General features: G+C 45.7%; 1 protein-coding gene across 4 annotated transcripts in view; it reads right to left on the bottom strand.

Moving 5' to 3' along the window:
- The window catches only part of LOC115141657 (alpha-actinin-4), a 48,101-nt gene that overhangs the window by 11,964 nt on the left and 8,768 nt on the right, over window positions 1-27,369 (bottom strand). For all 4 annotated transcript variants that reach the window (XM_029680728.2, XM_029680727.2, XM_029680730.2 and 1 more), the window contains exons 2-7: window positions 4,503-4,617; window positions 3,955-4,074; window positions 3,119-3,205; window positions 2,061-2,148; window positions 1,283-1,361; window positions 1,120-1,201 (exon numbers count right to left, since the gene is read on the bottom strand). In XM_029680728.2, the coding sequence (XP_029536588.1) occupies window positions 1,120-1,201; window positions 1,283-1,361; window positions 2,061-2,148; window positions 3,119-3,205; window positions 3,955-4,074; window positions 4,503-4,617 (571 nt within the window). The remainder of the gene's footprint in view (window positions 1-1,119; window positions 1,202-1,282; window positions 1,362-2,060; window positions 2,149-3,118; window positions 3,206-3,954; window positions 4,075-4,502; window positions 4,618-27,369) is intronic.

Here is a 27,369-nt window from a genome sequence, read left to right on the forward strand (position 1 = left end):
ACGGGGAGAGCTCTACACAGAGGGAGACACGGGGAGAGCTCTACACAGAGGGAGACACGGGGACAGCTCTACACAGAGGGAGACACGGGGACAGCTCTACACAGAGGGAGACACGGGGACAGCTCTACACAGAGGGAGACACGGGGACAGCTCTACACAGAGGGAGACACGGGGACAGCTCTACACAGAGGGAGACACGGGGACAGTTCTACACAGAGGGAGACACGGGGACAGTTCTACACAGAGGGAGACACGGGGACAGTTCTACACAGAGGGAGACACGGGGACAGTTCTACACAGAGGGAGACACGGGGACAGTTCTACACAGAGGGAGACACGGGGACAGTTCTACACAGAGGGAGACACGGGGACAGTTCTACACAGAGGGAGACACGGGGACAGTCATACACAGAGGGAGACACGGGGACAGTCATACACAGAGGGAGACACGGGGACAGTCATACACAGAGGGAGACACGGGGACAGTCATACACAGAGGGAGACACAGGGACAGTCATACACAGAGGGAGACACAGGGACAGTCATACACAGAGGGAGACACAGGGACAGTCATACACAGAGGGAGACACAGGGACAGTGATACACAGAGGGAGACACAGGGACAGTTATACACAGAGGGAGACACAGGGACAGTCATACACAGAGGGAGACACAGGGACAGTCATACACAGAGGGAGACACAGGGACAGTCATACACAGAGGGAGACACAGGGACAGTTATACACAGAGGGAGACACAGGGACAGTTATACACAGAGGGAGACACAGGGACAGTTATACACAGAGGGAGACACAGGGACAGTTATACAAACTGGAGGATAGAATTGTGATCACACAGACAAGGGAAATAGGGGAGGGACAATCCAACAGAAAAAACAGTGAGAAGGATGAAGGGAGGGAGAGGGAGGAGGGTGGCTGAGGCTAACTGTCTGTGTGTAAGGGTGACCACAGCAGCCGTGATGTCACAACACATCCACCTGCACACTGGAGTCATGGAGTCTTGGGATGCAAGAGTAGTCAGATGAATGAATACAGTATGAATATGCAGAAACACTATACAATCACACACACAGCAGGAGTAACTGTGCCCTGTGCATACCTTCAGCATCCATCATCTTGGGGATGTCCAGGTACTTCTCAGCCACCTCAAAGGCATTGTTCAGGTTGGTCAAGGGGTCATCCTGAGCAACCAATCAGAGGGTGAGAAAACAAGCCACGGACATGTCATGCAATCAAAGCGAGGTGTGTGCTGATCCACTCACCTTCCTTAGCTTGTCGTAGTCAATGAGCTCTGGCCTGTGTCTGTGGATCAGAGCGTTGAAGGCAAGGCCATCCTTCCAGCTGTCAATATGAGAGCGAGAGAGAAGAGAGAGAGATCAGAGAGAGCAGAGACAGTCGACGGCACTGCATCTCATCACTACAGACTAAGGTTCGATCCCAGGCTGTGTTGTGAACAGGAGTCCCATAGGGCGGCGCACAGCGTCGTTCAGGTTAGGGGGTTGACCAGGTGGGGCTTTACATGGCTCATCGTGCTCTAGCGACTCCTGGTAGAGGGCCGGGCACCTGCAGGCTGACTTCGGTAGACAGTGTTTCCTCCGACACGTTGGTGTGGCTGGCTTCCGGGTTAAGCGTGCGGGTGTTAAGGAGCGTGGTTTAGCGATGAGCCAAGATGGTAATTGGATATAACGAAATTGGGGAGAAAAAGAGGGGGTGGCACATTTTTTTAATAATAATAAAATACAAAAAAAAGGACAGTTCTATGCTGCACATCCATAGGATAAGCACATACTTCTAACGTCTATCCTACTTTTCAACAGCAGGGGGCAGTCTTTCTAGAAGAGCTGGTAGAGTTTCCTGGAGTGTGTGAGTGATGCAATGTTTGAACAGGCTTTACTACTGTGGAATTTTTCAGAGGTCAAAAAATGTCTGTGGAGAAATACTATAGCCTGTTCCGGTCTCAAGTTCTGTTGTCAGGCATGACGTCTAGCTGCTGTCAAGGCTGTGCATGTGTGTGTGTGTGTGTGTGTACACGTAGGCTACCTGATGTGGAAGTTCTGCACGTTGACGTTTTTGTAGGGCGCAGTCTTCCTCTGGCACCACAGGAGCAGGCCCTCCTTGGCAGAGGTCTCTGGAAAGGGGAGAAGGAGTTCGATAAGTCTATGGCAGGGATATTCAAGTCCTAACCGGGAGGTCCAGAGTACTGCTGGATTTGTTCTCTTTGATAATTCATTGCACCCACCTGGTGTCCCAGGTCTAAATCAGGTCCTGATTAGAGGGGAACAATGAAAAAAGGCAGAGGAACTGGCTTCGAAGTCCAAATGTGAATTTGAGGAGTCTACGGTATGTCCAAATGGCACCCTATTCCCTATATATAGCGCACTAATTTTGACCAGAGCCCTCTTCCCTATATAGCGCACTACTTTTGACCAGAGCACTCTTCCCTATATAGCGCACTACTTTTGACCAGAGCCCTCTCCCCTATATAGTGCACTACCAGGAGCCCTATAGGAATAGGGTGCCATTTCAGAGTCAGATGCAGCCTAGACTGTGTACATTATAGATGGCTAACGTGTTGAACTTCTCTCCCGGTCACAGAGGACTACAGTGGAGCTGGGGAAGCCAGGGTGAACGATCTCTCCTGCCATTGTCGGTCTTAGTCAAGTGCCAGTGAGAGCAGAGCAGGCATGTAGGCCAGACTTGTATTCACTTGGCAAGGCGCACTCAACCTCCTGTGGTCTCAGCAGAACAGAGCAGGTGAGTTGTTTTTAGTGTGTGTGAGTGTGTATTGTATCTGAGAGACCCAGTTGCATTAACCTGTGGAATCTCCTCAGCAACAGCTGTTTTGAGTAAGAGTGTGTGTGTGTGTGTGTGTGAAAGAAGAGGAAAATGCCTGCTCGGTTAGTGGCATAAGAACATAGAGCAGCAATGGATCAATGAATATGATTTAAGGACAGTGACATCCCCCAGGTTCTTCCTCAATTGTTTTTGAGGAAGAACATAAAGCAAAGTTTTGTTTTCTAAACCAACCTTAGCCACCTAGTGGGGAAGGGGGGGGGGGGGGTGAAGGAGAAGAGAGATTTGAAAGGAGAGAGACTGACCTTCCACGGAGATGTCCTGGATGGCGAAGCGGAGGATGATCGTCCAGATCATGCCCAGGGTCATCTTGGCGTTGCCATCCACAATTTCTATGAGAAAAAGGGGATATCACTCATAAATACAATAAAATATCAACTCAGTTATGAATTAGCCTGAACCCAGATCTGTTTGCTCTGTCACGTCAACAACTTGTCATAATAGCACAAACAGATCTGGGACTAGTTCTGCATACGTTTGTGAACTTCAAATATATGTCATTTACATCTGTCTGGGTGAGGCATGCATAATGCATTCAAGCAATGTCCCAAGTTGTTGCGGTGGCTTTGAACAGATAAGAGACAATGGTTTTGCCTGTCCCCCTGTGAACATCCAACGCTTCAACATTGTATCAGTCACTTAGTTTATATCCCCCTCTCTGCCTGCCTCGGTCTCACCATTTGTCCTTTGGTGGTGTAGGGTGGTAGGCTGCTGGTCTGGGTGGTGGGGGCTAGAGGGCTAAACTGGAGCGATGTCAAATGGGCTGTGTGTATATCATGCAGTAAGGAATGAGGAGTGGAGGCTGGCGGGGCCGTTTGTCATGATAGCTGGAGCAGAAAGGTCACTGTCGCACCGTCAGAGTCGGGCGCACACAGCCGTTCCTCCTCCTGATTTACTGGCCTTGTGAAGGGCCCCTCCCCCAGAGCTCCCTCCCTCTCCAGCCAAATGCCTTTGCTCCCAAGTGGGAGATGTATTTGGCAGGATGCTGTGAGCTTTGGAGTTGTGCTCTCTGTGTGTGTGTGTGTGTGTGTGTGTGTGTGTGTGTGTGTGTGCGCAGTGCTTGTGTGGTAGCTAAACTGACCCTCTGCACCAATGGACACCAGCTTGACCCCCTTGCTGGCGATGTAGTCCAGCGCTTTGTTAACGTTGTTGATCTTGTGGACCCTCATCTTGCCTCTCTCGGGCTTAGGTAACCGTTCCCCTGTGGATGAACACACACGGACACAAACAGGCAAACAAAATGCAGTGAGCCCAGAGTCCCATGACAAAAACAGCCCTTTCCACTGGCTCAGCAAAACAGACAGGCACAGCTCCTTTTAAAGTCACAGTATCACCCTTCACAGGGCTGCTAGTCAAAACAGACAACATCTACAGGGCCAAAGCCATGGCCTACGACCAGACTGCTTAGATGAAAAGGTATCAAAAGAACAGGAGACACTAGTACTTTAGAGAGTCTGTTTCTGGCACTGCACTCGGTCTACCCAAATGGTACACTAATCCCTACATAGTGCACTACTTTTGACCAAAGCCCAAGCAACAGTATATTGGTGCTGAGTGCAGTAAAGTAGATTAGCTGTGGTAGTTGAGCTTGGTATGTGTAATGACGATCTAGTTGACGGGCTGGCTCACCTGAGATGACCTCCAGCAGGAGCATGAGTTTGAGGCCATCCCTGAAGTCCTCCTCGATGTTCTCGATCTGCGTGCCTGCTTTCCTCAGGTGGGAGTTGCACCAGGCCGTGAACGTCTGGAGAGAGACAGGAAGTGAGGTCAGAGAGGGCACAGAGTGGTGTTGGAGGGCTAAGAGGCACTCTTCTGGTCGAACAAAAATTGGCTCATTCATCCACGCTCCTCTCCCCTATAACTATTACCCAGGTCAATGCATTCTCAGTCAACTTACCTAGTAATATAATTAAAGAATAAAATAGGGGGGGGGGCTGAAGTTCCTCAGACAGTAGGCTACACGTGGCAGGAAGTGCACCATGATTGGTTGACATAATTCTGAGTAGAAGTGCTGATTTAGGATCAGGTCCTCCTGTCCATATAATCATATTCATTAGGATTTTTAAAAGGCAAAACTGATCCTATTTCAGCACTCATACTTCGAGCCTCTTTATGAATCTCTTCAACTAACAGTAAGTATTTAACCGAGTGCTTTAGGCGATCGGTGAGTGAGCTGTACGGTTGATATACTGCGGTGTACGCTATCCTGGTCACACCTCTGTTTGTACCACCATGTTAACTCATTGTCATGCCAAACATTAAAGGGCTCGCATGACAAGGAGTTGACTTGATAGCACAAACAGATCCGGGAATCAGGCTAACTGTACACATGACTAAAAACTAGACCGGCACCCACGCTAAAAAAATACTCATGTTTTATCCCCCCTACATTAGGTCACGAGGCACTTTCTAGTGACAAACAGTCAGTGGAAAACACGTGTTTCGAATGTACTTATTTTGAAAACTTGTGGCACACACTATTCATTAGTGGAGGGTTGAAAATGTTCTCCCCAAATTGCTTCTTTTTTTTTTAAAGGAAGAAAAAAATCCCACAGAGAAGACAACTGAAATGTGAGCTAAACGATGTTCCTTTCAGACTGGGCTATTCTTTATCAGTCAGAAATGGCATCAGAAGAGGACCACTTGTGGTTCTTGGCCCCGTGTGTGTAGTAGACTGGAACATAGCTTCTGTAATACACACCAACACCAGTAAAACACACCGATTCCTGAGTGGGTCAAACAGTAGCGATAGGGGACACCTAACCCTTGCTCCTCTTGTCCAGAGTCAACGAGACCCAACATGGTACCATTTCAACCCATCTGAGCTACCGCTTGAACACTCCTTTCTGCCCGCCCCACCCTTTCACCTTCTCCCCAAAAGCCTTGTTTCCCCAACTCACTTTCACCTTCTCCCCAAAAGCCTTGTTTCCCCAACTCAAAGTTGGGATCAGTCAACCCTCCCTCCCAGCAGGATAGGCATGGCCCGTCAAGGTGTTACGGTGTGTTGCGGTATGACAACATTATGACAGGGTGCTGGCCCTGGCTCTCCCCCCATTCCGAAGGGCTGCCAGACAAAGGGCCCATTGAGCAGCATGTATATAATGAGTCCCGTCAGCCCGCTCCCTGCCTCCCAGCCCCCCACTCCCCTGCCTGAGCGAGACCCAGAGGCACAGGGGAGGAGGGCTGACACAAACATCCCCTGCCAACAATGCTCCCCCACGTTGCAGCAAGCCATCGGCCTCCAACTAAGCAGGGATGTGTCACAGCCCAGTACCATTAAAATACAAAAACAAAATGGCTAAAAATCAACACAGTTAAAAATTACCAACACAACAAAAACTAACTTGACCATAGAGATAACCAGGTCGCATTCAAATTACTCTAGCTAGACACCAATAGCCTACATGATACAAAACCACCAATTGAAAAAAAAATCTATTGTATTCTACTTCCTTGTGATAACAGAGTTCAGCAACAACACTAGGCTACTACTAACCCTATGGGGCACTAAGGCTCTGGCACCATATCCCAAACATGATGTCACACAGGGACACAGGTGTGCATCTCTAAGCCAGGAAGGGATTGGGCATGGCAGACCTGTCAGCTTTAACAATGGGATTTTACAACTCAGCGTCGCTCAAACGTTGACTCAACTAGTCAAATAGTTTGCCCTTCTATGGCCAGGTATGTGTTGGTTGAGTGTACACAGTACTAACAACTAGATGACACTATTCTTGTGGTGTTGAAGAACAGAGCAGGATCATTGCCACTCGAGACAGATCCTAGTAAAACACAGGTCAAGTGGATTACAGAATTCTCTGCTCTCGGTCTACAAACAACGACCTGGACAGACACACAGGGCAACAGCCAGGAGGAAACCGTGTCAATATTCTTGGAGATAAAAACAATGTTTTTTTCTCTCCAAAAGCTACTTTCGGGGGTGGTATGGTATTCCCACCAGCTGGCTAACGAGGATCAAAATAACTCAGAGTTCTGCTGTGTTCTGCTCAGTTTGACCACAGCAAAGGTCACCTTTGGTCTTTGTGTCAGGGCTGAACCTCACAGGGGTTAAGGGTCATGTAGATAGATGTCTAAAACCTGGGCTATCCAACAAGGAGACAAACAACTCCAGTCTCTGCCTGCCAACCGACCGACCCACCAGCAGCAGCACTCCCCGAGCAGGAATGCAAGGGAGACGCAAGAACCGACAACCCACATAGCCTACCTACACACACATTTCTTCCTTCTGACACTTTCCCTGACGCCGCACGCAGCACCCTAGTCAAACATCTGCTTTTGTGACACACTAAACAGGTAAAGGTGTGGCTGGCTGGCTGCACCTAGAAAGAATGAGGTAGGCTCGCACACAATGTTATTGCACAACCGCCGTGCCTTCCCCATGACAGCATTGCCTGCTGTAATAAAATCCCTCACTGATGAGCGCACTCTCTCATCACTCTCACAGTCAGTAACACACTGTCTCCCAGTCAGAAAACAAGACGGGCACCAACATACAGCAGCAGGGCCAGCTTAGCTCTGGAAGAGAAGCTGGTAAATCAGTGGAACTAGCAGCTATGAGTCTGCTAGCAGCTATGCCCTGCCGTGTGTTTATGTGGGAGAAATCAATATGGCCTAAGGGACAACGGCTGACGGGCCCAGTCAGGGACATGGACCGGGGAGGGGGTGATACTGTGTGTTCTCAACTGTCACAAAGGTGAGGAAACCAGTGAACAGAGGAAGCTCACATGCTACTGATTATGAAGTTATTATCGTCATCATTATGATGACTGCTGCTGTATGAGCTCCTGTGAGGATTTCGTCAGAGGCGACAGCAGAGGTGTGGGTCGTCCACCTCTGAGTGAGTACAGGAAGGGGATGGAAGGTAACAGACAGGTCTGGGAGTCAGTCGGCAACGCCTTGGCCGACACAAAGCTACCTATTCTTAGGCTACAGCTCAATTAGTTAGGTCTGCCTGCTGGCCAAGGCACTAGAGTTCTGTGAGATGCCCTTTGTCTCACGCAGTAGTCGCATGATAACCACACTGTTCAAAACACACAGCAACAGGTAGCTCATTGTGCCTGTCCACCAGCACCACACGCCAGCCTATTTCACTAGTTGACTGCTAGGACTTAAATGGTATTTTCCTGACAAGAGCACACAAACACACACTTTGAGCAGGAGGAAGTTTGGTTATCAGACACCACTTCCATCAAGTTCAAGGGAGTTTGGAGACTGACTACCCCGAGCCATGCATGTATGGAAGAATGACCAGGGCCCATACGCATAAAGCAATGTTGGAGTACTGATCTAGGATCACCCCCCAGAACGGGACCACAGTGTGCCGAAGCCCGTAAAAAAAATAGTCTGTCCTCGTTTGCAACACTCACTACAAAGTTCCAAACAGCCTCTGGAAGCAATTTCAGCACAATAACTGTTCGTCGGGGAGCTTCGTGAAATGGGTTTCCATGGTAGAGTAGCCGCACACAAGCCTAATATCCCCATTTGCATTGCCAATAGTCAGCTGGAGTGGTGTAAAGCTCGCCACCATTGGACTCTGGAGTGGAAACGAGTTCTCTGGAGTGATGAATCACGCTTCACCATCTGGCAGGCCGACGGACAAATCTGGGTTTGCCAGGAGAACGCTACCTGCTCCAACACATAGTGCCAACTCTAAAGCTTTGTGGAGGAGGAATAATGGTCTGGTGCTGTTTTCATGGTTCAGGCTAGGCCCCTTAGTTCCAGTGAAGGGAAATCTTAACGCTACAGCATACAATGACATTGTATATGACTCTGTGCTTCCAAATGTGGCAAAAGTTTTGGGAAGGCCCTCACCTGTTTCAGCATGACAATGCCCTCGTGCACAAAACAAGGTCAATACAGAAATGGTTTGTCGAGATCAGTGTGGAAGAACATGACTGACCTGCACAGAGACCTGACCTCAACCCCATCGAACACCTTTGGAATGAATTGAAACCGCTGACTGTTCTAGCAGCAAAGGGGAGGACCATCTCCATATTATTTTTATTTATTTAACTAGGCAAGTCAGAACAAATTCTTATTTTCAATGACGGCCTAGGAACAGTGGGTTAACTGGTCTAGGAACAGTGGGTTAACTGGTCTAGGTACAGTGGGTTAACTGGTCTAGGTACAGTGGGTTAACTGGTCTAGGTACAGTGGGTTAACTGGTCTAGGAACAGTGGGTTAACTGGTCTAGGAACAGTGGGTTAACTGGTCTAGGAACAGTGGGTTAACTGGTCTAGGAACAGTGGGTTATCTGGTCTAGGAACAGTGGGTTAATTGCCTTGTTCAAGGGCAGAACAGATTTGTACCAGCTCGGGGATTCGACCTTGCAACCTTTCGGTTACGAGGCCAACGCTCTAACCACTAGGCTACCTGCTGCCCGCCCATGATTTTCAAATGAGAGCAGGTGTCCACATACTTTTGCTCATGTAGTGTAGCGAGGGAACCATGCAGAGCATCAGCACATCCAGAGGGGTGAGGTGTGGTTACACTAAAATGCAAAAGCGCTGCCAGGGTTCGGTTTCCCCAGACAGAACCACTCTCCAGCCGAATGCATAAACAGCTGTTTGAACAATGTCAGCACTCTCTCAAGGTCAGCTCCACCATAGACAGTGACGCACCACTCCACCACCGTCGTCCATGCTTTTATCATGGACTCACTGCTCAATTCCCAAAATGTAATACAGCAAGACACAAAGCAACCTTGAGGGAATTGGATTCGTTGATGGTCGTCATGTTTTTATTGCTGTAAGCCTTAACCATCTATGACTCTCCCTACATAAAGCCGGTCTCCAGTCCAAACTCATGCATGGCCAGAGTCTACCATCAGTAGTGAGTACTCATCCTCAACCATTTTCAACACAGACTTTCTGGTAGAGATTAATTAAATGGTGGAGTAGTATATCCCTGGGCTGTTCCCTATGACTGGCTCCCTCCCTGATCCGGCCCCTATATTACAGAAGCCCTGGGCTGTTCCCTGCGACTGGCTCCCTCCCTGGCTCAGCCCAATCTATTACAGAAGCCTTTAAAAGAGCATGTCCTGGTACCGATGTCGCTCTGCTCTCATTACCCCGTCAGGTCTGGACAAGTGATCATAAAAAAACAAAAAAACACACACTTCGTGTGCTGACAAGCCATCACTAAGAGAGGAACTCGTCCGAGTGCAGATTCTTAACCAGTGAGAAAGTATTGTTTCAGTTTGTCAGTAGTAATGACCATTTAGGGCAAACTGCTGTAAACAGAAGCTGATAAACAGGTCTGATAGAGTTTATCCTGACATCTCTAGTGTGCTTTCTTATGGTCGCCCAGTAAAACAGAGGAGGAGGAGAGGAAAAGGGGGAAAGCGATTTGGTTGAGGTGTGAATATGATGCATGAAGGTACAATGTAACATGAGTGTCAAAGCCATCCAACATGACAGTGACCCACACATGACCTCCACCTCATGTTATGTAATGGCTGTAGGCTACACCTCTAGTGGGGAAGAGTCTCAGATTGTGTCCCAATAAATTTCTCCTGCCTCCTGAGGTGCGGACTAGTTCACTACACCCCACAAAGCATAAAAGTGTTGGATTGGTAGAGGCATGAGCTGGTGGGAGTTACCCGTAATTTCTTATAAACAGGCCTTTTCTTTCAAATCCGAGAAGGGAAGTGAACAAGTGCACACTTTGGGAGGAAGGAGAGAATTGGGAGTGGGACACAGTCTGTTCTGCACAGCAATGGTGGGCAGGAGAGTTGTCCCCAGGTCAGGTTGACTCAACTAGAGGAAGCAATGCCTAAAGAGAAGTAGTGACCTACAAGTATTAGTGCTGCAGTCCTGTGCTGTTACTGGCCTTTCTTTAGAAGTCTCTTGCCACAGGGGGGTACAACAGAGAGAGTAAACACCGGGGGAATATTTTGGACTTTGCACCGTAGAAACTTCCAGCAGAGGGAAGCGCTGTTTATTTGTTGATTTATTTATGTAGCTTCCCGTCTTTGTGAGAGGCCGGGTTGGGTTTCACTGACGGGCTCCACCGCTCGGTTAACCCTTTCAGTGACCTGCCTATGGCCATATCCTGTTACAAGGCAAGACCTGGGGAATGAGCCAGGCTGGGAGGAGGGGTACAGCTACAGCAGTATAGGGCCACAGCCTACAGACCAGCAAGTCAACACTAAGGACAGTAAAGACACACCATTGTGCAAATGTGGACTGTTGTGTGTCAATAGTAGTGCTCTCAGCACAGACTGTTGCTTAATGTCAACTGACAATTAGCCTATACGTTGTGACAATAGTCGAGTCTTAAACAACTGCAGCTCCCATGTTCAATACACATACCAAATTACACAACTTTATCTGACCACGGACACAAACACACACTTGACGTACATGCTGTAATTCTAGTTAGTGGTCTAGGATTTAGTTGGGCCGAGAAGGCAGTCCTAAGAGAATCTCTCAGCTACCTTAAAAGGATGACTGTAAGGCCTCCCGGGTGGGGCAGTGGTCTACGGCACTGCATCGCAGCGCTAGCTGTGCCACCAGAGACTCTGGGTTTGCACCTAGGCTCTGTCGCAGCCGTCCGCGACCGGGAGGTCCGTGGGACGACGCACAATTGGCCTAGCTTCGTCCGGGTTAAGGTGGGTTTGGCCGGTAGGGATATCCTTGTCTCATCGCGCACCAGCGACTCCTGTGGCGGCCCGGGCGCAGTGCGCGCTAACCAAGGTAACCAGGTGCACGGTGTTTCCGCCGACACATTGGTGTGGCTTAGTTGGGTTGTGTTTCAGAGGATGCATGGCTTTTGACCGTAGTCTCTCCCGAGCCCGTACGGGAGTTGTTAGTCATTAGTATCTTGTCTCATTGCTACAACAATTGGATACCACGAAATCGGGGAGAAAAGTTTTTAAAAATTTTATTTAAAAAAAAAAAGTTAGACTGTAAAAGAGACACCGGGCAGCGGTCACAGTGAGGAGAACAGGCCTAGTAGTATCCATTCAGCAGCAGCCCGGGGCATGGCTGGGTAAAGTATGTAGGCCACAGGCAGCTCAGCTGACACAGGAAATATGTCGGCCCACTCTAGCCTCCCCACTCCCTCCCTGCTCAGTGAGAGGATGAGTGTTTAATGAGAGGCTGGGACTGTGGCAGTGGCCTGCGAGGGAATCTTCCAGATGTGCACCGCTCCATAGATCTGCGCTCCAGTTTAGCTCAGCTGAGAGGCTGGGTTAAACCAGCGAAGTGGAGGGAGAGTCCAGAGAGCCGTCGAAGGAATGACTGTCATCTCAATTAGCATGATGTCAGGAATGCCAACTATGTCTATTGAGAGCAAACTTCTGAGGTGCGGCTGGTTTGGGTCATGGTGTTTTGGGCAAGAACACGGAAAGAGAGCAGTGAGGCCAGAGTGGGCCAATGCGTCAGAGGCGTGAACAGACAGGGACCTCGCAACTGAACTGTGGTAAAAAATAAAAAAATTTTTTTAAACTAAATACTTTCACCACTGTTATAAGTGTTGCCATAGATGAACGCTACCTACAAAAAAAGAGCCACTGTAATTTAAGGCCCAGTGCAGTCAAAAACAATTTCCTTGTGTTTTATATACATTTCCACACGATAAATTTAGAATAATCCTGTAAAAAATTAAAATGCCCTTTTAGTGTAAGAGCTGTTCGAAAAGACAGTCTGAAATTTCAGTTTTGGTGGGATGGAGTTATGGCCTGCCCAGTGACACCACCAGGTGGTAAATTAGTTAATAGACCAATAAGACAGTTCCAAACCTCTCTGCCAATAACAGCTAGTTGTCCCCTCCCCACTCAGACCACTCCTATTAAAATTCTTGCTTGAGAAATTGCTCCTTTCCTATTTTAAATTGGAAACAATCACAGTAAGGTACTTAAAGATGCACTATGTAGGAATCACTCAACTACTTCCTGGTTGCAAACATTATAATTGTTCATCTAAACAGCTGTGAAATATATATATATTTTTTAATTGAACCTTTATTTAACTAGACAAATTCTTATTTACAATGACAGCCTACCGGGGAACAGTGGGTTAACTGCCTTGTTCAGGGGCAGAAGGACAGATTTTTTACCTTGTCAGCTCGGGGATTCGATCCAGCAACCTTTACAGTTACAGGCCCAACACTCTGACCACTAGGCTACCTGCCATCCCTGCTGCCCAAAAGTTGGGGGTCACTTAAAAATGTCCTTGTTTTTGAAAGAAAATTCTTTGTCCATTAAAATAACATCAAATTGATTAGAAATACAGTGTAGACATTGTTAATGTTGTAAATGACTATTGGAGCTGGAAACGGCTGATTTATGGAATATCTACATAGGCGTACAGAGGCCCATTATCAGCCACCATCACTCCGGTGTTCCAATGGCATGTTGTGTTAGCTAATCCAGCAGCTTCATTAAATAGTACTCATAGTACTTGCAAAACACACGCCTCAACATCAACAGTGAAATGGCAACTCCGGGATGCTGGCCTTCTAGGAAGAATTGCAAAGAAAAAGCCATATCTCAGACTGGCCAATAAAAATAAAAGATTAAGATGGGCAAAAGAACAGACACTGGACAGAGAAAGATTGGGGGGGGGAGGGGGGGAAGTGTTATGGACAGATTAATCTAAGTTTGAAGTGTTCAGATCAAAGAACATTCATGAAACGCAGTAAAAAAATTATAGATGCTGGAGGAATGCTTGACGCCATCTGTCAAGCATGGTGGAGGCAATGTGATGATCTGGGGGTGCTTTGGTGGTGGTAAAGTGGGAGATTTCTACAGGGTAAAAGGGATCTTGAAGAAGGAAGGCCATCACTCTATTTTGCAACGCCATGCCATACCCTGTGGACCGCGCTTAATTGGAGCAAATTTCCTCCTACAACAAGACAATAACCCAAAGCACAGCTCCAAACTATGCAATAACTATTTAGGGAAGAAGCAGTCAGCTGGTATTCTGTCTATAATGGAGTGGCCAGCACAGTCACCGGATCTCAACCCTATTGAGCTGGTATGGGAGCAGCTTGACCGTATGGTATGTAAGAAGTGCCCATCAAGCCAATCCAACTTGTAGAATGTGTTTCAGGAAGCATGGGGTGAAATCTCTTCAGATCACCTCAACAAATTGACAACTAGAATGTCAAAGGTCTGCAAGGCTGTAATTGCTGCATATTGAGGATTCTTTGACGAAAGCCAAGTTTGAAGGACAATTATTATTTCAATTAAAAAATTTTTATGACCTTGTCAATGTCTTGACTATATTTCCTACTTATTTTGCAACTAATTTAATGTGTTTTCATGGAAAACAAGGACATTTCTAAGTGACCCCAAACTTTTCAACTGTAGTGTATTGTCCATAACCAAAGATGAAAGCTGGTGTACAAAACCAAAAGATGCAAAAACTAAAAGAAAACTTATCAGAAGGCATAGAAATAGCACACAGAAAATATCTACTGCTTCTTAGATTTGCTTTTAATGAATGATCTACAACTCACATTTCTATGTGAATTTGGTGCGGTCACCCAAAAAGTTATATTGTAGCTTTAATTGTTACCTAGAAATAGATTTGAACCTTTTTGGGGTAGGGGGCAGCATTTTCACTTTTGGATGAATAGTGTGCCCATAGTGAACTGCCTCCTACTCTGTCCCAGATGCCGATATATGCATATTATTAGTAGTATTGGATAGAAAACACTCTGAAGTTTCTAAAACTGTTTGAATGATGACTGAGTATAACAGAACTCATATGGCAGGCGAAAACCTGAGAAAAATCCAACCAAGAAGTGGGACATCTAAGGGTTGTAGTTTTTCAAAGCTTTGCCTACCGAGTGAGTACACATTGAGATATGGGTGAGGTTGCACTTCCTAGGGCTTCCACTAGATGTCAACTGTCTTTTGAAAGTTGAATGAGGATTCTACTATAAAGTAGGGGCTCATGGGACCTGTTTGAGTCAGTGGTCTGGCATAGTGCCTCGGTCTCATGACACGCGCTCCAGACAGAGTTACCTCTCATTCCAGTGCCTTTTCTGAAGACAAAGGAATTCTCCGGTTGGAACATTATTGATGTTTTATGTTAAAAACATCCTAACGATTGATTCCATACATGGTTTGACTTGTTTCTAAAGCACTGTAACGGAACTTTTCGAGTTGTCGTCTGGATGAAATGCTTGCGCCTCATGAAAATGGATTACTGGGCTGAACACGCTAACAACATGTGAATATTTGGACATAAATGATGGAACATTGTCAAACTGGGATTCCTGGGAGTGCCTTCTGAAGAAGATCATTAAAGGTAAGTGTATATTTATGGTGTTGTTTCTAACTTTGTTGATTCCAAAATGGCGGCGATTCCTCTGGCTGTTTTGGGATCTGAGCACCATTCTCAGATTATACTTTTTCCGTAAAATTTATTTGAAATCTGACACAGCGGTTGCATTAAGGAGAAGTCTCTTTAATTCTGTGAAAAACACTAGTATCTTTTATCAATGTTTATTAAGAGTATTTCTGCTAAAATCACCGGATGTTTTGGAATCGAAACATTACTGCACGTAAGGCGCCAGTGTAAACAGATTTTTGGATATAAATATGAACATTATCGAACAAAACATACATGTATTGTGTAACATGATGTCCTATGAGTGTCATCTGATGAAGATCAAAGGTCAGTGATTAATTTTATCTATATTTCTGCTTTTTGTGACTCCTATCTTTGGCTGGAAAAAATGGCTGTGTTCTTTCGACTTGGCGGTGATCTAACATAATCATATGTTGTGCTTTAAAAAAAAAAATATTTGTTTATTTTTTAAATCGGACACGAAGGGTAGATTAACAAATGTTTATCTTTCATTTGCTGTATTGGACATGTTAATGTGTGAAAGTATAAAAAAATATTTTAGAATTTCGCCTGCTGCCTTTTCAGCAGAATGTTGTGGAGGTGTTCCGCTAGCGGAACCCCCGCGCTAGAAGGGTAAAAAAAAAAATGGCAGCATTGGAACTTCAAGAGAGAGTCAGTGGGCAAATAAAACTGGGCTCCACAGCTCTTGCAGCCACTAGAATCAGCAACCTTAGGCGCCTTAACTCTGTATTTGACATCACATTGCATTGCTACCCGCCTCATACCACCCGTTCACAAACACTTCGACTTGGCTAATCAGCTGCCCGCAAATCATGGGGGGGGTGCGCCCATCCTTTAGTCTACATCCAGGAAGGAGATTGTCTTGTCTTCATATGAATCATTAGGAATGATATTTATTTATCAGTGCAACACCGCCATAGCTAACAAACTTAGAAACTAGAAAACTCAGTCTATTCTTAGCATGATACTCCACATTGGTGCATCTAAAATGTGCCGTAAATAACTGAGCTCACTCCAAGATAAGATTGGGATAGTCATGTTTGTTCACGGTTTCATAACGAATAGCAACCTTTACACTACTACTGACGTGTTTGCCAAGGAAATGCTCTCACGGCCACTCATGGATCCCGATCACTTTCAGAGAAAATGCCAAATGTAAACGCACCCAATCCTGTCAGGAAAGGAGATAAGAGTGTGCACACTAAATAGTGCTCTCCAGACATCGTTTTGGGAGTTGGCTTAGGGGGAAGACTGGGCCTTTCCAATTCAAACACAGACATGGACACCTATAAATACATGGGGTATAATGCCAAAATAAATCACAGGTCAGAGAGATACTGCAGCAGGGTTTACATGTTGAATGTAGTCGGCATGACAGGTCCGGAAATAAATGGAAAATTCAATTAAAGGGTTTCCTTCCGGCCCAAATTCTCCTCCCCTGCGCAGAGGCGAGCTCTTAAGGATTGTGCCCTATCCTGATTCTTAAAATGGCATTGTGGGGCATCAAACATGAGATAAGGATCCCTTTCAGTCTCCCAGTTCGAGGCCAACGCCTGGAAACACAACCATTGAATCCCACACAATGGAGGCATGCAGACAGACCATAGTCTGTGGCACACACATTCTGATAGACCATGATTTATGGTAGGTATTCTTCACCCGTTTCTACTCTTCCGTATCAGTTAGTAGTCATAAAACTGCATGCATGTCAATTATGTACCATCAGAGTATCAAAATGGAACTTGACCATTAAGGCATGTAAAGAAATTGCTTGACATTAGAAATGACCTTCAGTGAGTTTGCGGTTGCACTGCGAGACCTTTGAGTAAGTTACATATGCCCGACTTCGGGCCACCCCCAAAGACGTGTATTTGCTTTCCACGTTTTGACCTTTAATAACAAAGCAGCAGTTCAGCCAATAACAAAATAAGCTGATGTCATTACATGGCTCTGTGAGTTAGTCACAATCTGGCAGCCCCAGAGAAGTATTGGCAGTTATCATCATTAACCCTTGGTGAACTAATTGCATCATATTAGGGTTATGCATGTCTGTGCTGGGTTGGAGAAAAAGCTGTCAAATGCTGCCAAACAGGGAGGATGTGTACTGTGAGGAGTCACCCAACAGGTGCTTTGATATTGCTTAGGTCAGCCTGAATTCCCTGCAGCCTCTGAGTAAGCAGTGATGGAGGACAGCATCAAACGGGGCTGGTCACCATAATGATGACACAGCCTTCCCACATAATGTATCCAGCTATGCAGGTTTCCCCTACTGTGGTCTAGACAATGATGGGAGGATGGGAGACAACTTAAGGGTGTGGTTCCATCCGTCACTCAAACTAGAGAATTTTTTGCTAATCGAATCTATGAGAATTGAGTTGTTTATTCAAGGCATTTTTTTAATGAGCAGAAAACACTATTTGAGTAACGTTATGAATGAGACAGTGTAAATGTGTTATTTTCTGATATCATCTGTACTAAAGCCAGAGCATCTCCTTCTCTGTAGTGGCTTACCAGAGCATCTCCTTCTCTGTAGTGGCTTACCAGAGCATCTCCTTCTCTGTAGTGGCTTACCAGAGCATCTCCTTCTCTGTAGTGGCTTACCAGAGCATCTCCTTCTCTGTAGTGGCTTACCAGAGCATCTCCTTCTCTGTAGTGTCTTACCAGAGCATCTCCTTCTCTGTAGTGGCTTACCAGAGCATCTCCTTCTCTGTAGTGGCTTACCAGAGCATCTGTAGTGTCTTACCAGAGCATCTCCTTCTCTGTAGTGTCTTACCAGAGCATCTGCTTCTCTGTAGTGTCTTACCAGAGCATCTCCTTCTCTGTAGTGTCTTACCAGAGCATCTCCTTCTCTGTAGTGTCTTACCAGAGCATCTCCTTCTCTGTAGTGTCTTACCAGAGCATCTCCTTCTCTGTAGTGTCTTACCAGAGCATCTCCTTCTCTGTAGTGTCTTACCAGAGCATCTCCTTCTCTGTAGTGGCTTACCAGAGCAAAAAGCAGTCCAACCATAGTGGCTGCTGACCTTTTCCGCCTGGCCATTGAAAGGGGAAGCCATTACAAAGAGAAACAAGAAGTGCAGGACAGTGAAGCACAGCTGAGGCACGAATAAAGCAACCACAAGCACTCTAAACAAGGCAACTGTGGTCAATCTGAGTAGCAACCACATGAGTGGGAATCAACCCATGTAGACGTCTTACTCAAACTATGAGTAGGACGTTCCTCAAACCGGTAGTTCTCACTTTACTCAGCCAGGCATGAGGTATTTCAAACTTAATCCGCAGACTCACTGCAACCAAACAGGGTGCTCGGTTGGTAAAACCACCTCCTCTGCATAGGCCCACATGACCACTCCAGCAACCCACACCATCAGTAAAGCTGGCCAAGATTGTGGGGGGTGAGCTGTCTGCTTGACACCTACACAGAAATTCTTCTCAGTGTGTGGCCAAGCGACAGCACATTTTTAACAGGTTACTGTGAACTTGATGCTGCCCTTGTCCCAGACATCTCAACATTGAACTGGAGTACCAATGAGTCATTTGGTCAAAGACAGAGGATTATGGGGGAGGATAGTCATTTCCTCAAATCAAAATGGGTGTACCTGGAATAAGCGCTGTCCTAAAACAAAGGCAACAGTCCTAACTTCATGACTCCAACTCCATTTCGATGTAAGAACAAGCAGAAATGTTTGGTGGGAACCCTGGCATTTGTGCCCAGCTGAACATGCTTAGGTAATCATTCCTGGGACTTGTTTCAGAGCATTGGTGAGAGAAAGAGAGAAAGGGGAGTGTGACATTTCTGCTTTATTCCAAACATTCCCACTGTGGCAGGTGTGTATCTGGCCTCAATAGCCTGCACCTCATCTGTTCTAAATCTGTGACCTCCTCCACGGAGGTTCTCAGAGTCAGAGGAGATGTCTAAAACAGCCTCCGCAATAGCACAGCCTGGAATCATCTCTTTAATAGTGATAGTCAGTCTGGTCTGCAAGATCTGAAACTATGAACCCTCGATGGGATTCCACAGCCCATTTTATGAAACATAGCCTAGGCCTATAAATTAAAGAGATGAGTAGTGTCACGACTAAAATGTTTCATCTTGTGAATGCTCGTTTGAAATCACCAAAAACACGTTAAGACCAAAGCCTTCTGGCAGTGGAATAATCAATCACATATACCTTTCTCATTAACATTAAGTCAGGCAAAGGTTTAAAGATCAAGGACGAAACCCAGAATGTGACAGAGGGGAAGGGGAGGGGTATTTGTAGAAAGCCTTTGAAAAGGCAGGAACAAAATCCAATGTGGAGGAGAGAGAGGGAAAGAGGGAGCATGAGAAAATGTGACCAAACGAGAAAGGCAGGCTGGCCCAGTAGACAGCATTGTCACATTAACTGCCTCTTCCTGTCGTTGCCTGCCTCTCGCACTCGTTGCCTTATAAGGCAACGCATTTAACTGCCTGTCACTGTGGCGATGATGTAACAGCTTACCACCAAGTGCACCACCCCCCGCACAGACACACCACAGCGATTTTTTTTAAACACCTTGGGGGGGGGACATTTCTCAGACTGAAACATTTGTTCCAAAATTGGCTAGCATCTTGAAGTGACAATCCCACATCCTTTCACAACATTTCTGTCCCTGATGTGTTTGTTTGATCTAATGTGTGTGAACGTGAACCCACACACCTCCAACAGACATTCCACAACCAACCTGGCCCTTTATGACTCACAGCCCTACATGTCTGACACACACAGCAGGATCTCACTCACACTCAAAATGGATGCCAAAACACAGACACACAATTTTTTTATTTTTTTTATTTCACCTTTATTTAACCAGGTAGGCAAAGTTGAGAACAAGTTCTCATTTACAATTGCGACCTGGCCAAGATAAAGCAAAGCAGTTAGACAGTGCCAAGATTCTTGCTTAACTATTGTCCAAATGGCCATTGCCTAATCAGACCCATACACAGATGAGAGCAGAATCACATAACTCACCCAACATGTCAACATCCAAGCAGCCTTTTCTAAACAGAAACACTCATCCCAAACATTATGAATACTAGGAGGGGGAGAACACCTCACCAGACAACACACCCCTCCTCTGCAGTCAGGGGGTGTGACAGGTGATGTAGTGAGAGTGGGAGGGAGCCCTTGAGCTCAGCCCCTCTGTAGCAATGCAGGGGGAGGGGGGGCAGACCGAGCCCCTTCAGAACCCACCCGGCACAGGATCTCTGGCTCGACCACAGCCCACATCACTGACTGACTGTGAACCAGTTCACCAGCCTCCCCATCTACCATCCCTCCCCGGGGTTATCCACTGCATCACACTCACTGCTGCATCATGTCATAAACACACTAGAGGTCGACCGATTAAAAATGAGCAAGGCCAATTAATTAGGGTCGATTTCAAGTTTTCATAATCGGTAATCGGCATTTTTGGACACTGATTATGGCCGATTACATTGCACTCCACGAGGAGACTGCGTGGCAGGCTGACCACCTGTTATGCGAGTGCAGCAAGGAGCCAAGGTAAGTTGCTAGCTAGCATTAAACTTAACTTATAAAACATAATCACTAGTTAACTACACATGGTTGATGATATTTCTAGTTTAACTAGCTTGTCCTGCGTTGCAAATAATCAATGAGGTGCCTGTTAATTTATCATTGAATCACAGCCTACTTTGACAAACAGGTGATGATTTAACAAGCGCATTCCCAAAAAAAGGCACTGTTATTGCACCAATGTACCTAACTATAAACATCAATGCCTTTCTTAAAATCAATACACAAGAATATATTTTTAAACCTGCATATTTAGTTAAGAAATTCATGTTCCCAGGCAATATTAACTAGGGAAATTGTGCCACTTCTCTTGTGTTCAGTACAAGCAGTCAGGGTATATGCAACAGTTTGGGCTGTCTGGCTCGAACTGTGTGAAGACCATTTCTTCCTAACAAAGACCGTAATTAATTAGCCAGAATTGAACTATTATATATATTTTTATTTCACCTTTATTTAACCAGGTAGGCTAGTTAAGAACAAGTTCTCATTTACAACTGCGACCATGTCAAGATAAAGCAAAGCAGTGTGACACAAACAGAGTTACACGTGGAATAAACAAACCTACCTAAAAGTCAATAACACAATAGAAAAAAAGTATATGTACAGTGTGTGCAAATGAGGTAAGATAAGGGAGGTAAGGCAATAAACAGGCCATAGTGGCGAAATAGTTACAATTTAGCAATTAAACACTGGCGTGATAGATGTGCAGAAGATGAATGTACAAGTAGAGATACTGGGGTACAAAGGACCCCAAAAAATAAATAACAGTATGGGGATGAGGTAGTTGGATGGTCTATTTACAAAATGGGCTATGTACAGGTGCAGTGATCTGCTCTGACAGCTGGTGCTTAAAGTTAGTGAGGGAGATATGGGTCTCCAGCTTCAGTAAATTTTGCAATTCGTTCCAGTCATTGGCAGCAGAGAACTGGAAGGAAAGGCGGCCAAAGGAGTAGATGGCTTTGGCGATGTCCAGTGAAATATACCTGCTGGAGTGCGTGCTACGGGTGGGTGTTCCTATGGTGACCAGAGTGCTGAGGTAAGGCTGGGCTTTACCTAGCAAAGACTTATAGATGACCTGGAGCCAGTGGGTTTGGCGAAGAATATGAAGCGAGGGCCAGCCAACGAGAGCATACAGGTCGCAGTGATGGGTAGTATATGGGGCTTTGGTGACAAAACGGACAGCACTGTGATAGCAAATTGGATGCAGTCTGAGCAGAGTTTTGGAGGCTATTTTGCAAATGACATTCCCGAAGTCAAGGAAGGATAGACAGTTTTACGAGGGCATGTTTGGTAGCATGAGTGAAGGTTGATTTGTTGCGAAATAGGGAGCCGAGTCTAGATTTAATTTTGGATTGGAGATGCTTAATGTGAGTCTGGAAGGAGAGTTCAGTCTAACCACACACCTAGGTATCAACATTGAAGGTTGTGCAATGTAGAGGTCGACCGATTAATCGGAATGGCCAATTAATTAGGGCTGATTTCAGGTTTTCATAACAATCGGAAAACGGTATTTTTGGACACCGATTTGGCCGATATTTTATTTATTTATTATTTTACACCTTTATTTAACTAGGCAAGTCAGTTAAGAACACATTCTTATTTTCAATGACGGCCTAAGTGGGTTTAACTGCCTCGTTCAGGGGCAGAACGACAGATTTTTACCTTGTCAGCACGGGGGATTCAATCTTGCAACCTTACAGTTAACTAGTCCAACGCTCTAACCACCTGCCTCTCATTGCACTCCACGAGGAAACTGCCTGTTACGCGAATGCAGTAAGAAACTAAGGTAAGTTGCTAGCTAGCATTACACTTACCTTATAAAAACAATCAATTAATCAATCATAATCAGTAGGTAACTACACATGGTTGATGATATTATTAGTTTATCTAGCGTGTCCTACGTTGCATATAATCGATGCGGTGCGTATCGTTGCTCCTATGTGTACCTAACCATAAACATCAATGCCTTTCTTAAAATCAATACGCAGAAGTATATATTTTTAAACCTGCATATTTAGCTAAAAGAAATCCAGGTTAGCAGGCAATATTAACCAGGTAAAATTGTGTCAGTGTATTTGCAACAGTTTGGGCTGCCTATTTTGCCAGAATTTTACGTAATTATGACATAACATTGAAGGTTGTGCAATGTAACAGCAATATTTAGACTTATGGATGCCACCCGTTAAATAAAATCCAGAACGTTCCATATCTCACCGAAATAATAAACGTCTTGTTTTCGAGATGATAGTTTCCGGATTCTACCATTTTAATGACCTAAGGCTCGTATTTCTGTGTGTTATCATGTTATAACAGTAGCAGTCTGTTATAGCAGTCTGACTGAGCCATGGTAGGCACCAGCAGGCTCGTAAGCATTCATTCAAACAGCATGTGTGTGTTTGCCAGCAGCTGTTTGACTTCAAGCCTATCAACTCCCGAGATTAGGCTTGTGTAACCGATGTGAAATGGCTAGCTAGTTAGCAGGGTGCATGCTAATAGCGTTTCAAACGTCACTCGCTCTGAGACTTGAAGTGGTTGTTCCCCTTGCTCTGCAAGAGCCACAGCTTTTGTGGAGCGATGGGTAACGCTGCTTCGAGGGTGGCTGTTGTCGTTGTGTTCCCTGGTTCGAGCCCAGGTAGGAGCGAGGACAGGGACAGAACCTATACTGTTACACTGGTAAAACTAAAGTGCCAATAAGAACATCCAATAGTCAAATGTTAATGAAATACAAATTGTATAGAGAGAAAATAGTCCTATAATAACTGCAACCTAAAACTTCTTACCTGGGAATATTGAAGACTCATGTTAAAACGAACCACCAGCTTTCATATGTTCATGTTCTGAGCAAGGAACTTTCTTCTCCAACACGGTTTTTGCATTATTTAAACCAAATTGAACATGTTTCATTATTTATTTGAGGCTAAATTGATTTTATTGATGTATTATATTAAGTTAAAATAAGTGTTCATTCAGTATTGTTGTAATTGTCATTACAAATAAATAAAATCAACTTTTTTTATTTTTTTATATATTTTTTTAAATCTTCCGATTAAATCGGTATCGGCTTTTTTTTTTTGGGGGGGGGGGGGTCCTCCAGTAATCGGTATCGTGTTGAAAAATCATAATCGGTCCACCTCTAGTACACACTTAGACCGGGTGGAGGGGCGGGGGTTAAGAGTATTTGATTCAATGAGCCAGTCTCAGATTTGGGGGGGGGGGGTCAGTCAATCAGAGTCAGTAGGCCTGGGGTGCTAAGCCAGGGGGTACCACCATACATGCAGGTGGGGGATATCACTAGGCCTAGTCCATAAAGAGCATGGTAGTAGGGCAATGCCAAAGACTTAGATGTGTACAGCTCAGAGAGACTGATCAAGATCATACCAACAACAATTAAAAGAAGAGTGGTACCGCGTGGCAAACAAGCACAGCATGAAATCTATGACAAGTATCCAACGTATTACACTGCGACCACAGAACACCACACACTGTTCTTCTCATGGGTGGTGTGAACGCTTGCACACTGAGGCGTTTATTCACACATCTGTCTGTCTGGGGCTACGCTGCTGCAGGTCGTTAGGCTTTCCAGTACACTGCTGCAGTGGAGGGCCCCTGTACAGAGCGCTCTTTGTTAAAATCGCTCTTGTTTAAGAATGCCTTTGGGCTTTGATTCGATTTGTCCGAGAGATTGTCTGGTGCACTTCCCTGGCCTGCACGGCTCTGAGGAAGGAGAACAGATGCAGGCAGTTGGGTGATTCCCCAGCGAGTGTAGGAGAGGAAGGATTCACTGGGGGGAAACATATCTAAAAAGAAACGTCCTTTTTTCAGGACCCTGTCTTTCAAAGATAATTCGTAAAAATCCAAATAACTTTGCAGATCTTCATTGTAAAGGGTTTAAAACACCGTTTCCCATGCTTGTTCAATGAACCATAAACAATTAATGAACGTGCACCTGTGGAACGGTCGTTAAGACACTAACAGCTTACAGAGGGTAGGCAATTAAGGTCACAGGACACTAAAGAGACCTTTCTGCTGACTCTGAAAAACACCAAAAGAAAGATGCCCAGGGTCCCTGCTCATCTGCGTGAACATGCCTTATGAATGCTGCAAGGAGGCATGAGTAGTGCAGATGTGGCCAGGGCAATAAATTGCAATGTCCGTACTGTGAGAAGGCTAAGACAGCACTACAGGGAGACAGGACGGACAGCTGATCGTCGTCGCAGTGGCAGAACACAACGCATGTCTAACAACATCTGAACATCACACCTGTAGTAAAGGTACAGGACGGCAACAACTGCCCAAGTTACACCAGGAACGCACAATCCCTCCATCAGTGCTCAGACTCTCAGCTTATTGGGGACAGAGGCTGGACTGAGGGCTTGTAGGCCTGTTGTAAGGCAGGTCCTCACCAGACATCACCGGTAACAACGTCACTGATGGGCACAAACCGACCGTCGCTGGACCAGACGGGACTGGCAAAAAGTGTTCTTCACTGACGAGTTCGCAGTTGTCTCACCAGGGGAGATGGCCGGATTCGCGTTTATCGTCGAAGGAATGAGCGTTGCACCGAGGCCTGTACTCTGGAGCAGGATCGATTTGGAGGTGGAGGGACCGTCATGGTCTGGGGCGGTGTGTCACAGCATCATCGGACTGAGCTTGTTGTCATTGCAGGCAATCTCAATGCTGTGTGTTACAGGGAAGACTTCCTCCCTCATGCGGTACCCTGCGTGATTTCCTGCAAGACAGGAATGTCAGTGTTTTGCCATGGCCAGCGAAGACCCCAGATCTCAATCCCATTGAGCATGTCTGGGACCTGGTGGATCGGAGTGTGAGGGCTAGGGCCATTCCCCCCAGAAATGTCTGGGAACTTGCAGGTGCCTTGGTGGAAGAATAATATCTCGCAGCAAGAACTGGCAAATCTTGTGCAGTCCATGAGGGGGAGATGCACTGCAGTACTTAATGCAGCTGGTGGCCACACCAGATACTGACTGTTACTTTTGATTTTGACCCCCCCTTTGTCCAGGGACACATTATTCCAAGTCTGTTAGTCAAACTGAACAAGTTCCACAGACGTGTAGGTCTCTGTTAGAGGTCGACCGATTATGATTTTTCACCGCTGATACAGATTTTTGGAGGACCAAAAAAAGCCAATACCGATTTAAAAATCGGCCAATCTTTTTTGTTTATTTGTAATAATGACTATTACAACAATACTTAATGAACACTTATTTTAACTTAACCTTTTAGGAATAGGGGGCAGCATTTTCACTTTGGATGAATGCCCATAGTGAACTGCCTCCTACTCTGTCCCAGATGCTAATATATGCATATTATTATTACTATTGGATAGAAAGCACTCTGAAGTTTCTAAAACTGTTTGAATTAAGTCTGAGTATAACAGAACTCATAGGGCAGGCAAACTTCCAAACAGGAAGTGGAAATTCTGGGGCTGGTTGACTTAACCCATCGCCTATTCACATCCAAGTAAGATATGAATCTGTTCGCACTTCCTACGCCTTCCACTAGATGTCAACAGTCAGTAGAACGTGGAATTAAGCCTCTAGTGTGATGTGGGACCGGATGGCAGCTATTTGAGTCACTGGTCTGGCAGAATGCCAGTTCCTGGTTACGCACAGTAGTCATTATATCGCCTTGCGTTCCATTACTCTGTAGACAAACACAAATAACCCGGTTGGAACGTTATTGGATATATGATAATAACATCCTGAAGATTGATTCTCTACTTAGTTTGACCAGTTTATTCGACCTGGAATATAACTTTTTGAAGTTTTCATCCGAGTTCGCCTGGACCAGCGCCAGCTTTTGGACATGTGAACTAAACGTGCTAGCAAAAGTAGCTAATTGGACATTATGGAACAAAACAACGATTTATTGCGGAACTAGGATTCTTTGCAAGGCATTCTGATGAAAGATCATCAAAGGTAAGGGAATATGTATGATGTAATTTCGTATCTGTTGACTCCAACGTGGAGGATAAATACATTGCTCAAAAAAATAAAAAGGGAACACTTAAACACAATGTAACTTCAAGTCAATCACACTTCTGTGAAATCAAACTGTCCACTTAGGAAGCAACACTGATTGACAATAAATCTCACATGCTGTTGTGCAAATGGAATAGACAACAGGTGGAAATTATAGGCAATTAGCAAGACACCCCTAAAAAAGGAGTGGTTCTGCAGGTGATAACCACAGACCACTTCTCAGTTCCTATGCTTCCTGGCTGATGTTTTGGTCACTTTTGAATGCTGGCGGTGCTTTCACTCTAGTGGTAGCATGAGACGGAGTCTACAACCCACACAAGTGGCTCAGGTAGTGCAGCTCATCCAGGATGGGACATTAATGCGAGCTGTGGCAAGAAGGTTTGCTGTGTCTGTCAGCGTAGTGTCCAGAGCATGGAGGCGCTACCAGGAGACAGGCCAGTACATCAGGAGACGTGGAGGAGGCCGTAGGAGGGCAACAACACAGCAGCAGGACCGCTACCTCCGCCTTTGTGCAAGGAGGAGCAGGAGGAGCACGGCAAAATGACCTCCAGCAGGCCAAAAATGTGCATGTGTCTGCTCAAACGGTCAGAAACAGACT

Source organism: Oncorhynchus nerka, linkage group LG14, assembly GCF_034236695.1.
Source record: "Oncorhynchus nerka isolate Pitt River linkage group LG14, Oner_Uvic_2.0, whole genome shotgun sequence".
Classification (NCBI taxonomy): Eukaryota; Metazoa; Chordata; class Actinopteri; order Salmoniformes; family Salmonidae; genus Oncorhynchus; species Oncorhynchus nerka.